The following is a 12590-nucleotide window of genomic DNA, read 5'->3' as shown; positions in this document are numbered from 1 at the left end:
TCAGCCATAGGTTTTTAAGTCTTTTTTCAAATCGGACTTTACAATAATAGGCTACTAAGTGTTTTTAAGCACTCCAGTACCAGAACTTTCACTTGTAGTTGAGTAACCTTTTTTACTTTTTGTGTGTGTATATAATATATATATATATATATATTTGTTATGCCTTTATTGAACGTATAGTAGGTTGGCAGCAAACATTTGAACATTTTACAGGAGTATCTACACTTTCTTTGCCTCAAGTACTGGGGTTGAATACTTTGTACACTCCTGACTGACTGTGCGTCTTTCTTCTTCCATGTCCAGAGTATGGGAGCACCCGGCACTTCAGGGCTCAGTCCCGACAGAGCTCTGCCCAGCTCGGGGATGTACAAGCTGGAGGTGGAGCTGAAGAAAGGACTGAACCTGGCCATCCGGGACAGAGGAGGTACCGTACATGCATTTATTTTACACATCTCTGTCCTTACTTTTGCAATCCATAACTCTTATGCGGGGACGTGCTGGGCCCCTGATTCAGCCCGGGAAAAAAGAGTTGGAGAGGCCCTCATTGCGCGCTATAGAGAGAGATCTCTCTCTATAGCGCTGCTGCTACTCAAAGATTTGCCATTTCAGATCACGACAAGTGACAAGCCCGTGGGCCAATTACTGTACATGAGTTATATTTCGTCATTGTTGGGTGGAAACCTTGTATGTCCAAAACCATTTGTTTTGTATTTATCATTTAAAAAATGATTTAAACTAGTGAAAACAGCCGTGCTTGTAGATCTGCTGTTTTCACTACTTTTGTGCAACGGCCTTGTATGATGAAGCAGGTCTTTGCTTTGTATAAATTTGAAACTTGGAGATACGAGGTTTCTGCCCGACGGTGACGATTTACTTTGTTGGCCGCCCAGCCCCCAAAATGGAACGAAGGCCGACATTTTATTTTACATTTTTTCCTAATGGCCGGCCTGGACCGGCCGGGAATGAACCGGCCGTTCGGGAGTTGTCCCGCTTTTCCCAATGGCCAGCACGTCCCTGCGCTTATGTGATGGGTTCAAACTCGGGTCTCAATGCACCTTACGACTACGAGTGATTAATTATTTCACTCCGGGTTTGTTAAATCTTGATAAAATACAGTTTGTGGCAGTCTTTCTCAACCTTTTCTGCATCAGGGCTCTCTTGAAAATCTCGGAAGTGGCGCTCGGGTGGTGTAGTGGTAAAGAGCCTGTAAAGAACACTGTTTTTGAGCGGCATTCCTGGAACAGGAGCTATAGCTCCAACATCTGGCTTTGTCCGGTCAAAAAACAATGGGAAAAACGTGTTCAAAAATGTCCGGGGCTTAAGTAAACTGAACCGTGGCCTACATCTGGCCTAGATATGGCCTACATCTTGGCACAAAGTCTGTTTTACACCCAGGGTCCCAAGCTTTGCAGGATGCGCTGTGATTGGCTAGCGGGCGCTTGATGAAATGAACTCATAAGTAGCACCGCTCACTTCACTAGGTGTGATTTTTTTTCCAGGTACCAGTGACCCCTATGTGAAGATGAAGCTGAACGGCAAGGAGGTGTTCAGGAGCAAAACGGTTCATAAAAACCTGAACCCGGTGTGGGATGAGAGGACCACTCTGGTCATAGACAGTCTGAAGGAACCGCTCTATTTAAAGGTAACGCATCCACTCCACTCCACTCCACTCCACTCCACTCCACTGTACGCACTCACGCATGCATGCACACACACATTCATAATGGAAACAATGGAAAGCAGAGTAGTGAGGATCTACTGTTTGACCAGGCCTTGAACAAAGGAACATACTTCTGTATTCCGACAGACATGCTGCAAGGGGATATAGCTCAGTGGTAGAGCATTTGACTGCAGATCAAGAGGTCCCCGGTTCAAATCCGGGTGTCCCCTCTATTATGTAAACGCCTGTAAAATGTAAGAATTTGGAAATATATCCACGAGTTTCCAACGCCCCATAGTGCATTGCGCAAACGTCTGCACCAAGCTTCCGACGTCGATTTACAAGCTCACAACGGGTTGCATCTGCGACGCGACGTGAGCTTTTATGTCTGCTGTTAAACCCGGAAGTTGAGTTGGTCCCGATAGTCTCCAGTAAACTCCCGCGGAAACTTGTGGATAGGGACAGGGAGCTATCTATATAGTAACAGTTGGTCGGATGGTCAAGGCCCCAAATATCCACGGTTGCAATTTTAGGTGTATTTATGTATTTTTTGGTCTAGGCAAAAAATATATAACTTAATAAAAGAAAGTAATAAATAAGAAGAAGACATACACTTGAAGGCAAAAGCAATGGCACAAAACAACCCAAACAGACTAGTTAAGAACTGTAGCAGGCTATACGTACTCTCAGGGCTGTTACCCAGCCTAAGTATATAACTCTCTGACTCTCTGTACCTGAAGCCTCCCTTTTATAGGGAATGGATCCTTGCCTACCACTGCCAGACTGATCACATGAGATTCACTCACAATTCAATTCCTCTGTGGAGTATCCCATGTGATCTATGGCAATACCAGGCTATTAAGTGGATCCTACCACAGGACTGGAAGGTCTTCTGATTGATTGAATATTTTTATTTTATTAGACAGTCAAAACCCCAAAAATGTTAGTACAGCACAAGTACAGTCAAAACACCCTGCCTAACAGGAACGCACCAAAAAGGTCCTTGCGGTCTTCTGTTGGAGGTCCTGACTCCTTGGTAATCAATTCATCACCATATAAAGTAGCATCAAAAACATTCAATATTATCACAAGTATAAAACACAATGAGCTATGTTTTCGTCCATGCCTTACCCCTTATCCCTAAACTGCCTTTTTTTTTACTATTTTGAAAAACATTTTAAAGTACTTCAAATAGATGATGACATCAACACGTTCTGAGCTTGTAGATCATCTCTTTGAACTATTTAAAAATGCTTTTCAAAATAATGAAAAAAGGCAAAGTAGTTTAGGGATAATGGGTAAGGCATGAACGAAAATATGGCCCTATATCGTCATTGTCGGGCTGAAAACTTGTATCTCCAAGTTTCAAATGTGTATGTTTTTTCACAAAGCAAAGCCCTGCTTCATCATACAAGGCCATCGCACGAAAGTAGTGAAAACAGACGATCTACAAGCACACAACGCCTCGCAGTGTGAGGCGTTGTGTGCTTGTAGATCGGCTGTTTTCACTAGTTTAAATCATTTAAATGATTAAATGATAAATACAAAACAAACCGTTTTGGACATAAAAGGTTTCCACCCGACAACGACGATATGTAACATACGAGTAATCAAAACACTCACAAACATGTTTAACGATCGAAACTCAAACACAATTTGGGATGAAACTTAACTCCAATGCCAATTTAAACATTGCTCCCAAAGCACACAGACAAACAGCCGTCCTTCCTCCTCCACATCACATGGCACTGCAGGAGTAGTCTCTCAAGAACAGACTTTCTAAAAAATGTGACGATGGCTAGCCAGATTGCTGCAGGAGAGACAGGTGACCGTCAATACAGTGTTCAATACACAAGTTTAAAACTGTCGCAGTCCTTGCACGGCCGTGTGTTAAATAGCATTAACATGATAGTTTGTCTGCAGGTGTTTGACTATGACTTTGGTCTTCAAGATGACTTCATGGGCTCTGCTTATCTCAACCTGGAGGCTCTAGAACACCACAGGTAACCAATGACTTCTTCTAATAACACTGATGTTCTTTTTTTCCTTCTTACTTTGTGTTGTGTTGTGATTTATGTGTACTTTCTGCTGCTTTATGTGTGTTCTATTTTAATTTGAATTGTGGTTTCAGTTCATTGTGTCTTGTTTTTATTATTGTTATACCATATATCGTCATTGTCGAGTGAAAACCTTGTATGTCCAAAACCGTTCTTTTTGCATTTATCGCTTTAAAAATGATTTAAACTAGTGAAAACACTTTTCACTACTTTTGTGCGACGGCCTTGTATGACGAAGCAGGGCTTTACTTTGCGAAAGAATGTACGAATTTGAAACTTGGCGATACAAGGTTTCCATCCGACAACGACGATACACTTTGTAACAGTTGTTTTGAAAAGTGCTCTATTAAATACATTTAACTTAGCTCTTGTGTATGTCTGGGAACCGTGAAAGCTACAAATTCGCAGATAAAAAAAAAAAAAAGGGTTTATTTGTCACTCAAGAAAAAGAAGAAATACTCGCACACTGCAGGGCTCCACTTAAAGGAGTAGTTCACCCCCAAAATGACTTTTTTTCTATTGATTACTCATGCCATGGAGAGTAGAGTTCAATAATATTTTTAGTTTTTTGTCACATTCCTAAGACAAAAATGTGATAACAATAAATTTACCCCCATTCATTTCGGATGGTGACCCGTTTCGAAACGGGTCACCATCCGGAATCAATGGGGGTAAATTTACTCAAATCAAATTTTTGTCTTAGGAATGTGACAAAAACCAAAAAATATTATTGAACTCTACTCTCCATGGCATGAGTAATCAATATAAAAAAAAGTCATTTTGGGGGTGAACTACTCCTTTAAAGAAAATAATATTTATTGCACCCTTAGTAGTGCTGACTTTATTTGTGACTCACTCATATACAGTACAAGCAGTGGAGAGCATATTCATGTGCAGGGTGTTTGTCCGAGGAAATAACGAGAATAAACAAGCTCTTGGTTGGGAGTAAAAAGGGATGTTTACAGACGGAACTCGTTTGAACTGGCAGTTTGCTCATTGTTATTGTTCTGATAACCTCAGGGGGAATTGGTTCCTCTGCTGTTGCAAGTGTCCTGACATTAGATATGTTATAAAAACAAAAGATATTTCAAAAGGTACTGCTAGATTCCAAATGTGTAGAAAGCAGACTTACAGAGAAAGGAATTCCAAGGCACTCCATCAATATATGATTTATTTTCTGAGCAAGGCAACAAGTTGGCCTACAGGTTGATTATATATGTTATAACTATGTATTTAATGCCCCAAGGTGCTGATGTTGTTGTTAATCGATGGTAAATATGAAAATATGGCTGTGCTTAGAGGACAACAAGAAGGACAGTACCGTATAAATCTACTCAATGTCATATCAACCTTTACTGTACCTATACTGTATATACCGTATTTCTTTCCAAATAGTAACCCAGCGGTTAATTGGTGGTATATATTGCCTCCCTCTGTTCGTTGTGTGTCCATGCCTCTCCTAAAAAAGATGTTCATTGTTAAAGGAGCTATAGTCAACTTTTTCTTGAAAAACGGATGCTAAAATCAAAATAATGTTTCGAAAATATTTGAGGACCCGAAAATAAAACACTTTGTTTACATCCTAGTCTAAGAATAGACTAGCATGTAAACAAAGTGTCGGTCTGACAATGGCCAAAATGATTATTTTATCATTATTTTACGCTTTTTGTGGTCATTTTTGAATTGAAACACATATATGAAGCTTATTTTTTTATAAAATAGTTTCGAAACATTATTTTTATTTTAGCATCCTTTTTTCAAGAAAAAGTTGACTATAGCTCCTTTAACTATGCAAACCGTCACATCTTGTCAGTAACGCCAGCAACGCCTCAATGTCTATAGCTGACCTATGACATCACATTGTTGTGACATCACATTGTGACATCACATTCCGTCCTCGTCCCTTGTATGCCCATTATATTGAGATCCCTGATGTCATCAATATTAAGCCCATAGTGTGGAATGCCCATATATAGAGATATGGAGATATGGAGTCTCATGTGGTCTTTAACATAAGACATCTATGATGTCAGACGTCAGTCATATCCATATTTGGGAAAATATTTTGTCCACAACTTAAACAACCAACCGCAACTCGAATCACTCTTGCAAATGAATTCCGTCCTGTGCGAATGAATTCCGTCCTGCGAGGTCGTTTTTCGCCCTTAGGCGTCTTACTGGTATTATGTCATGCTGTGCATTGTGTTGTGTCTTAAGGACGGTCCCTGTGACTCTGGTGCTGAGGGACCCCCAGCACCCTGCTGAGGACCTGGGGTCCCTGGAGCTGCTGGTCACCCTGTCTGCAAAGCACAGCCCTGTAGAGGAGACCACCGCACACACCATGGTATGTCTGTGTACTGTCCCCAAAACACTGTCCCCTAGAGCACTGTTTCTCAACCTGTGAGTCCCCAAATTATTTTGAGGGGTCCCCAGATGATTACCTTAGTTAATGTGCAACATTGTTTTCTCACTCAACAGTAAACAAACATACATGAAGTGTAAGTGTATAAAGGGTGTCTGCATTTCTGAAGTGACAATTTAACTCTTTAACTGCTTCGGACGTTCCCGTTCGCCCCAATTTTGACCCTAGCTTGATGCCAATATGAACGCTCGTTCTTTTACCTTGTCTGATGACTGTAAGCTGATGAGGGGTCGCGCGGGTGTGTACAGTAAAAACATCTCCCGTAATGCTGCTTTCAAATCTCCACCACACGTAAACATCAATGATGTCCAATTCACTTCCTGGCTGTTCTCTGTGGACCTGATCTAGATTATGCATTTCTATGCTCTGAATGGACGGCAAGCTGAGCGGCCCAATTCACATCCATTCTTTGCATAAGGCTGCCCTCTGCCGCCAGCTTGTCTAATGTACAAATATAATCCAAGTCCAATAAAAAAGAATCGTTTGGAAATAATGAATAGATCTTTTTCTATAACATCGCAAAGGTAAGCTGCTTTTTGCTGGCACCAGCCCCAATAAATAAATAATAAATCTGGCAGTAGAACTGTTAAGGACTTTGTAATACCTCTAAAATGACAAATTAAACATTGGCCAAATATTAGAGGCAGAAATTGTGAAAATAGCCGATCTAATGCTCACAACGCCTCGAGGCGTTGTGAGCATTAGATCGGCTATTTTCACAATAGAGCCGTGTTATACAAAATGTACACACACACACACACATACACACACTCAGACATGAACAACAAGTCAATGGAGGTCACAGACTCTCTCTCTCTCTCTCTCTCTCTCTCTCTCTCTCTCTCTCTCTCTCTCTCTCTCTCTCTCTCTCTCTCTCTCTGTCTTTCTGTATGTCTCTCACCCATTACAAGCAACATTTCACACAGATAATGTAGTGACTAAGAGATGACATACTGAGCCTGTGCTGCATGTGTTTTACCAGCATAAAGACATGAAGGCATATCGCTGGAAGCCTGTTGTCAATACAGTGAGTTCCATAGTTGTTACTGTAGCAACTCCTCTTAGCAACCTCATCAGTATAGCCTCCTCCATAGACTCTACTGTTCTCCTTATTAGTAATAGATAGATAATAGACTAATAACTAGAAATACTGTTCCTACGAAACAGTGTGGGCTCGCTCGTAAAAAAAAAAGGAAATAAAATTTAAATTCAAATTTGTAATTAAATAAATAGTTGTCCTTCCTTTATATTTTATGTTTAAATAAAAGCTAAATAAATAGAAATATGTTTTTGTCAAGCTTAACCCAGGATAACATAGAAACTAGAGAAATTGCAATTTGGGAAATTGCGAGTGTGGTTGCCTAAAAAGTAACTCTTACATCACAGACTCTTACATCACTATATATGGTGTTTCCCATTCAAAGTCAATGGGGAAGGTCAGCTACCTAAAAGTTACCTTACTATATATGGTGTTTCCCATTCAAAGTCAATGGGAAATGTCAGATACCTAAAAGTTACTCACTATATATGGAGTTTCCCATTCAAGTCAATGAGACTAAGAGTTGTAAAAACTGCAAAATTCCCCAGAGTAATAATGTGGTTGCCCTGACAACCACACTAATGAGGATAACATAGTGTTCTTGACTTTCATTAGCCTCATTGGCTGAGGGCCCTGCCTTTGTACTGTCTGAGGGCCCTGCCTTTGTACTGTCTGCGGCAGTAATTTGCGGCGGCGGAACTCACTTAATGAGGATAACATAGTGTTCTCGCCTTTCAGGCGAGCCCACAATAATCTATCTATAAATGTGCAATTCTGGGAAGCTGCAAGTCTGGTTGCACTGGGCACCTGCTGGCCTAGTGGTCCAGGCGCATACCACATACTATGCCTGCTGGCGTCGCTGGTTCGATTCCCCATCCGGATGACCTTTGCCTCATGTCATTCCCCATCTCTCTGCATTTCCTGTCAGTCTACTATCCTATCAAATAAAGACATAAGAAGCCCAAAAAAAAAAACAAATCTTTAAAAGTGTGGTTGCACTGACGTGAGTAGTCTGAACTCAATTGACTTTTGGGGGTTTTGGGGTTACAGGAAAGCTTACAGAAAACGTCCACTGAACTCATTGGACTTTTGGGGCTACAGGAAAATTAAATGAAAACAGGCTTACTTTAAATAACAGAAAAAGGTTAACTGAAAACAGGCTTTACTTTAGGTGATATAAAAGTTCTCAGACCTTGAAGAATATAGTCTGGTTGCCTATAGCAGTGGTTTTTCTGACCTTGCAATCCAGCCATGCTGAAATGAGCATGACAGCACACCTAGTCGTTGATAGAAGATTTGAGAATGGATTGCCAAATGATTGGCTTATAAATGCAACAAAAACTAAAAGAAATCTCCATGAATTCAATTGGCCTCCTGTGTTAACTGTGCATAGCTGAATAGGATGGGGTAGGTCTACGTACCTATATTTTACATCAGTTATTATGGTGGTACTTGGAGAGACGGATATTTTCTGAGGTGGTACTTGGTATATGCCCTATAGCAACCGATAATCTAGGCTATTTATTAGTTTGAATTGTAATACTTTTTTCTTTCTGTGTTTTCTTCAAAACAACATTTCTCTTCTTTTTCACATCAAAGATTTATTTTCAAATTGCTGTTTTACTACTTCAGTGTTTACAGTGTTAATAGGTTATAGCTGCTTATGAATGTATTTGCAACAATACTCCATCTAGATACTGGAGTGAGTATTTTCCAGTATGTGAACAGGACATGGGCTTGGTCTAAAGTTAATCTGGGTATTGCTATCTGGACAGCTATTGTGTTCATGCAGCAGTGGAGCAACAGAACAGAAGGGCCAGATTTCCTCTGTCTGAACCTATTCTTGGCAGGAGTCCCATCATGGCTCAGGTTTACACATTAAATGGGTAAAGCACGACCTCTAGTGGTCAAAGTTATAATAAACCTAATCATAGGATGGTGCTAAAAAAAAAGACATTATTAAAAACAAATGAAAGAGAATGAAAGCAAATCAAACCTAGGAAAAAGCTAGGAAAATCTAGGGGGAAAAAGTAATATTAAAAAACAATGCTTTTAAAAAACTTTCACAGATTCAGAGACCTGTATAACCTCCACGAGACTCTACTCTAGTAATAGTCACCTAACCTATAGTGCTTGTGTAGAACTGTAGTTCACACATAGAGTAGTGCAATGGTTCTCAAACTTTTACATTTCAAGGTCTCCCCTTAAACTCTGACAGTGTAAAAATGGACCCTGACGGGTCCATTTGGTTCCATTTGTACACTGTCAGAGTTACTGACTTGTAAGGGTCAATTTAGACCCCCATAAAGGAACCCACAGAGTCCCAGCAATCCACGCTGAGAATAACTGCAGTAGTGCAATGGTTCTCAAGGTGCAGTCCAGGGACCCCCAGGGGTACTTGAGAAGTCACAAGACTCAAATCGACCCTTATGGGTTATTTGGTTCCATTTGTACTCTCGTTACATGAATTAACACTGAGGACTTTACAGTGTAGATTGGGGTCCCAGAGATCAAAACTGAACCAAACTGGGGGTCCTTGAAGTTGAAAAGTTTGAGAACGACGTCTAGACCACTGTTTCCCAAACACTGGGTCGGGACCCATTTGTGGGTCGCAGACACGTTTTTATGCGTCCCTTAATTTTTTTTTCAAAACATAAAAAACAAAGGTTTTCCTGAATATAAAAAAACAATGATTTTTCTAAGAAATTTCATTAACAAATAAAAGACAATCTAAAAATTCCATACATTAGAAAATAAATGTCTAATAAGTAGTGAAAATAGCCGTTCTACAAGCACACGCGTTGTGAGCTTGTAGATCTGTTGTTTTCACTAGTTTGGGTCCCAGGCAAACGTTTAATCTTTCTTTTGGCTCTTGAGCTAAAAGGTTTGGGAACCACTGGACTAGACTGTGCTCTAGCATAAGGTTATCTTTATAGACATATGTGCTCTAGCATAAGGTTATCTTTATAGACATACAGTATAGCTGTGCTCTAGCATAAGGAGAGATGTAATGCAAAAATGTGTCTTATGTTCAGACCATGCTGCTGAGGAGGTCCTGGAAGCGATCCAACAAGGTAAAAAAAACAAAAAACGTCAACATCCTCATCATAGAATCCTGCTCCTCTGCATCTCTCATCTGATCATTTCAGCTTGTGACATAGCAGCTCTCCATGTGTTGACAGTTTAGCACGCTCTCAAGACAGATGCGTTGGCTATCATCCATAGATTCCAAATGCTTCCTTCCGCCTATTGTCTGTAATTCAGCAGTTCCGACAGTGAGTAGGAAACTAAAGTTATCCAACCCCACTTCTTCCATATCCCATGTGAAGTCATTGGCCACTTGAGCCCTACATACCTCTAAGAAATGAATAGGACAAATAGTACATGTACAAGCTTACGTTGTGTTATACCCTAATGGGCTTGGTTGAATACTTTCACTGTTTGCAAACAGTGCAGCAAGTATTGTTCGTTGTTCATATTCACATCAACATATATGCTCACCACTAGAGCCCAATGTAAATGAATTAAGGATAACAATGATACCTCTACATTAAGACTGAAGAAATGTTTTCAATTGACATATATTTGGGCTATTAGCCTATGTAGTTACTGCGTTCAGCTGCTTATGTACGTATGTACGTATGTCGGTTTCTGCCGTGTTTAAGCTCGTAGCCCAATCAGGGACCAGCATTTCCGGCAACGTCATCATTAACCGCCAATGAGGGACCAGCATTCCTGATGATGCCAGTGGTGATGGAGTGCACCTCATGGCTTGCTCTGCTGGCGCACAAGAGGGCCATACATGGCCTACATGTGCAAGGCGCAAGTTGGCACCTCGACAGAGTGCAGTTCTAGTTAGATATATGCAGTCAGTTAGTCAGATTATTGGTAATACATTTGGCTAACTGTCTGAATACCTTTTCAATTACACATGCCAGCCATGCTGTAAATGAAAACTGTTTAGACTATGTGTCATATTTTATTTATTGCTAACTGAAGGCTTTTTCTCCACCAAAGTATTATTTTGCCACAAGAGCACACACTGTTCACCCACTAGATGGCAGTGTTTGCACCCTCTATGCTCATTTCCGCTAGCTTGCAAAGCATCTCTCGGAACTTCAGATTTATGAAGTGTAATTGAAAATCCTTTGCTACAATGTCAGCTTGCGCTTTAGATCAAATCGTTTCACCGTGCTTAGCCACCTTCATTGCCATAATACAGTATGTTTGCTGTTGTGACATGACATGATGTTGACCATTAGTGTTGTGATCATAGTGCCATGTCATGCTTCGTTCTTTTCTCACACATACATGAGTTTTAGAGCGCTGGTTCTCAATGTGGGGTCCGGGGAGTTAAAAGACTGATAGATAAAGTTCAGAACCAAATGGACCTTCACAGGACTGTCACTCTGCAAGTATACAAAAAGAACCAAACTGAACACTTGCAGAGTTAGTTTAACACTGACCACGATTTATATAGATTTTACAGTGATAATTTGCGTTGTCGGGTGGAAACCTCGTATCTCCGAGTTTCAAATGTGTATGTTCTTTTGCAAAGTAAAGCCCTGCTTCATCATACAAGGCTGTTGCACAAAAGTAGACCGGCTGTTTTCACTAGTTTAAATCATTTTTTAAAATGATAAATGCAAAACGAACGGTTTTGGGCATACAAAGTTTCCACCCGACAACGACGATATATATATATATATATATATATATATATATATATATATATAATTTCTTTCTTTTTTTTTCTTTTTTTACGGTCTGTGGTAGCCTGGTAAACCCTCCCGGTCGCGGAATTCACATTTCTGAATGAAAATGAAATGTGAATTCCGTGACTTGTTGGATTTACCAGGCTAGGTACTGAAAATGAGAAACAAAGTTGAGAATCAGTCCCTGGTGTAGAATATGTTTTGTGTGCGATGCGTACTAGGCAAGCCAACACAGACTCCTGAATCGCCGCCCTCCACAATCCACAGCCTCCTGTCCGCTTATTTGCATGTGTTGAGGCGTGCATTGAGCCACGGTGGTTCATTCCTGATACAGTACCTGGTGCACACTGTATAACTGTGCATGTATTTTTACATAATAGAGGAGGCACCTGGATTTGGACCTCTTGATCTGCAGTCAAGCGCACTACCACTGAGCTATGCGACCTTTCGTTTGAGCTGCGTGTATCTAATCTGCATCTAAGTTAAGGCAAGACCCAAATTCAGAGTGAACTCAAATGTTTGCTTCTGGGGGTCCCCGGAACAAAATATTTTGAGATGGGGGTCCGCAGCCAAATACCTAACATTTTGGGGGTCCTTGACATGACAAAGTTTGAGAACCCCTGATATAGGCAGATTCTACGAATGTCTTATAAATGCTAACAGTTTTCTGAAAAAAATACTATATATGATAATGAAA

General features: G+C 40.5%; 1 protein-coding gene across 1 annotated transcript in view; it reads left to right on the top strand.

Moving 5' to 3' along the window:
* Nucleotides 1-308: 308 nt before the first annotated feature.
* LOC308299158 (multiple C2 and transmembrane domain-containing protein 1-like) overlaps nucleotides 309-12590 on the top strand; it is a gene marked incomplete at its 3' end in the record, with an annotated part of 35811 nt that continues 23529 nt past the window's right edge. The window contains exons 1-5 of the mRNA XM_080742876.1: nucleotides 309-424; nucleotides 1500-1642; nucleotides 3584-3663; nucleotides 5935-6061; nucleotides 10214-10252. Coding sequence (XP_080599002.1) covers nucleotides 364-424; nucleotides 1500-1642; nucleotides 3584-3663; nucleotides 5935-6061; nucleotides 10214-10252 — 450 coding nt within the window. The 5' untranslated portion in view covers nucleotides 309-363. The remainder of the gene's footprint in view (nucleotides 425-1499; nucleotides 1643-3583; nucleotides 3664-5934; nucleotides 6062-10213; nucleotides 10253-12590) is intronic.

Source organism: Nannobrachium achirus, assembly GCF_963921795.1.
Source record: "Nannobrachium achirus genome assembly, chromosome: 15".
In the NCBI taxonomy this organism is placed as follows: domain Eukaryota; kingdom Metazoa; phylum Chordata; class Actinopteri; order Myctophiformes; family Myctophidae; genus Nannobrachium; species Nannobrachium achirus.
This window is presented reverse-complemented; position numbering and strand designations above follow the sequence as displayed.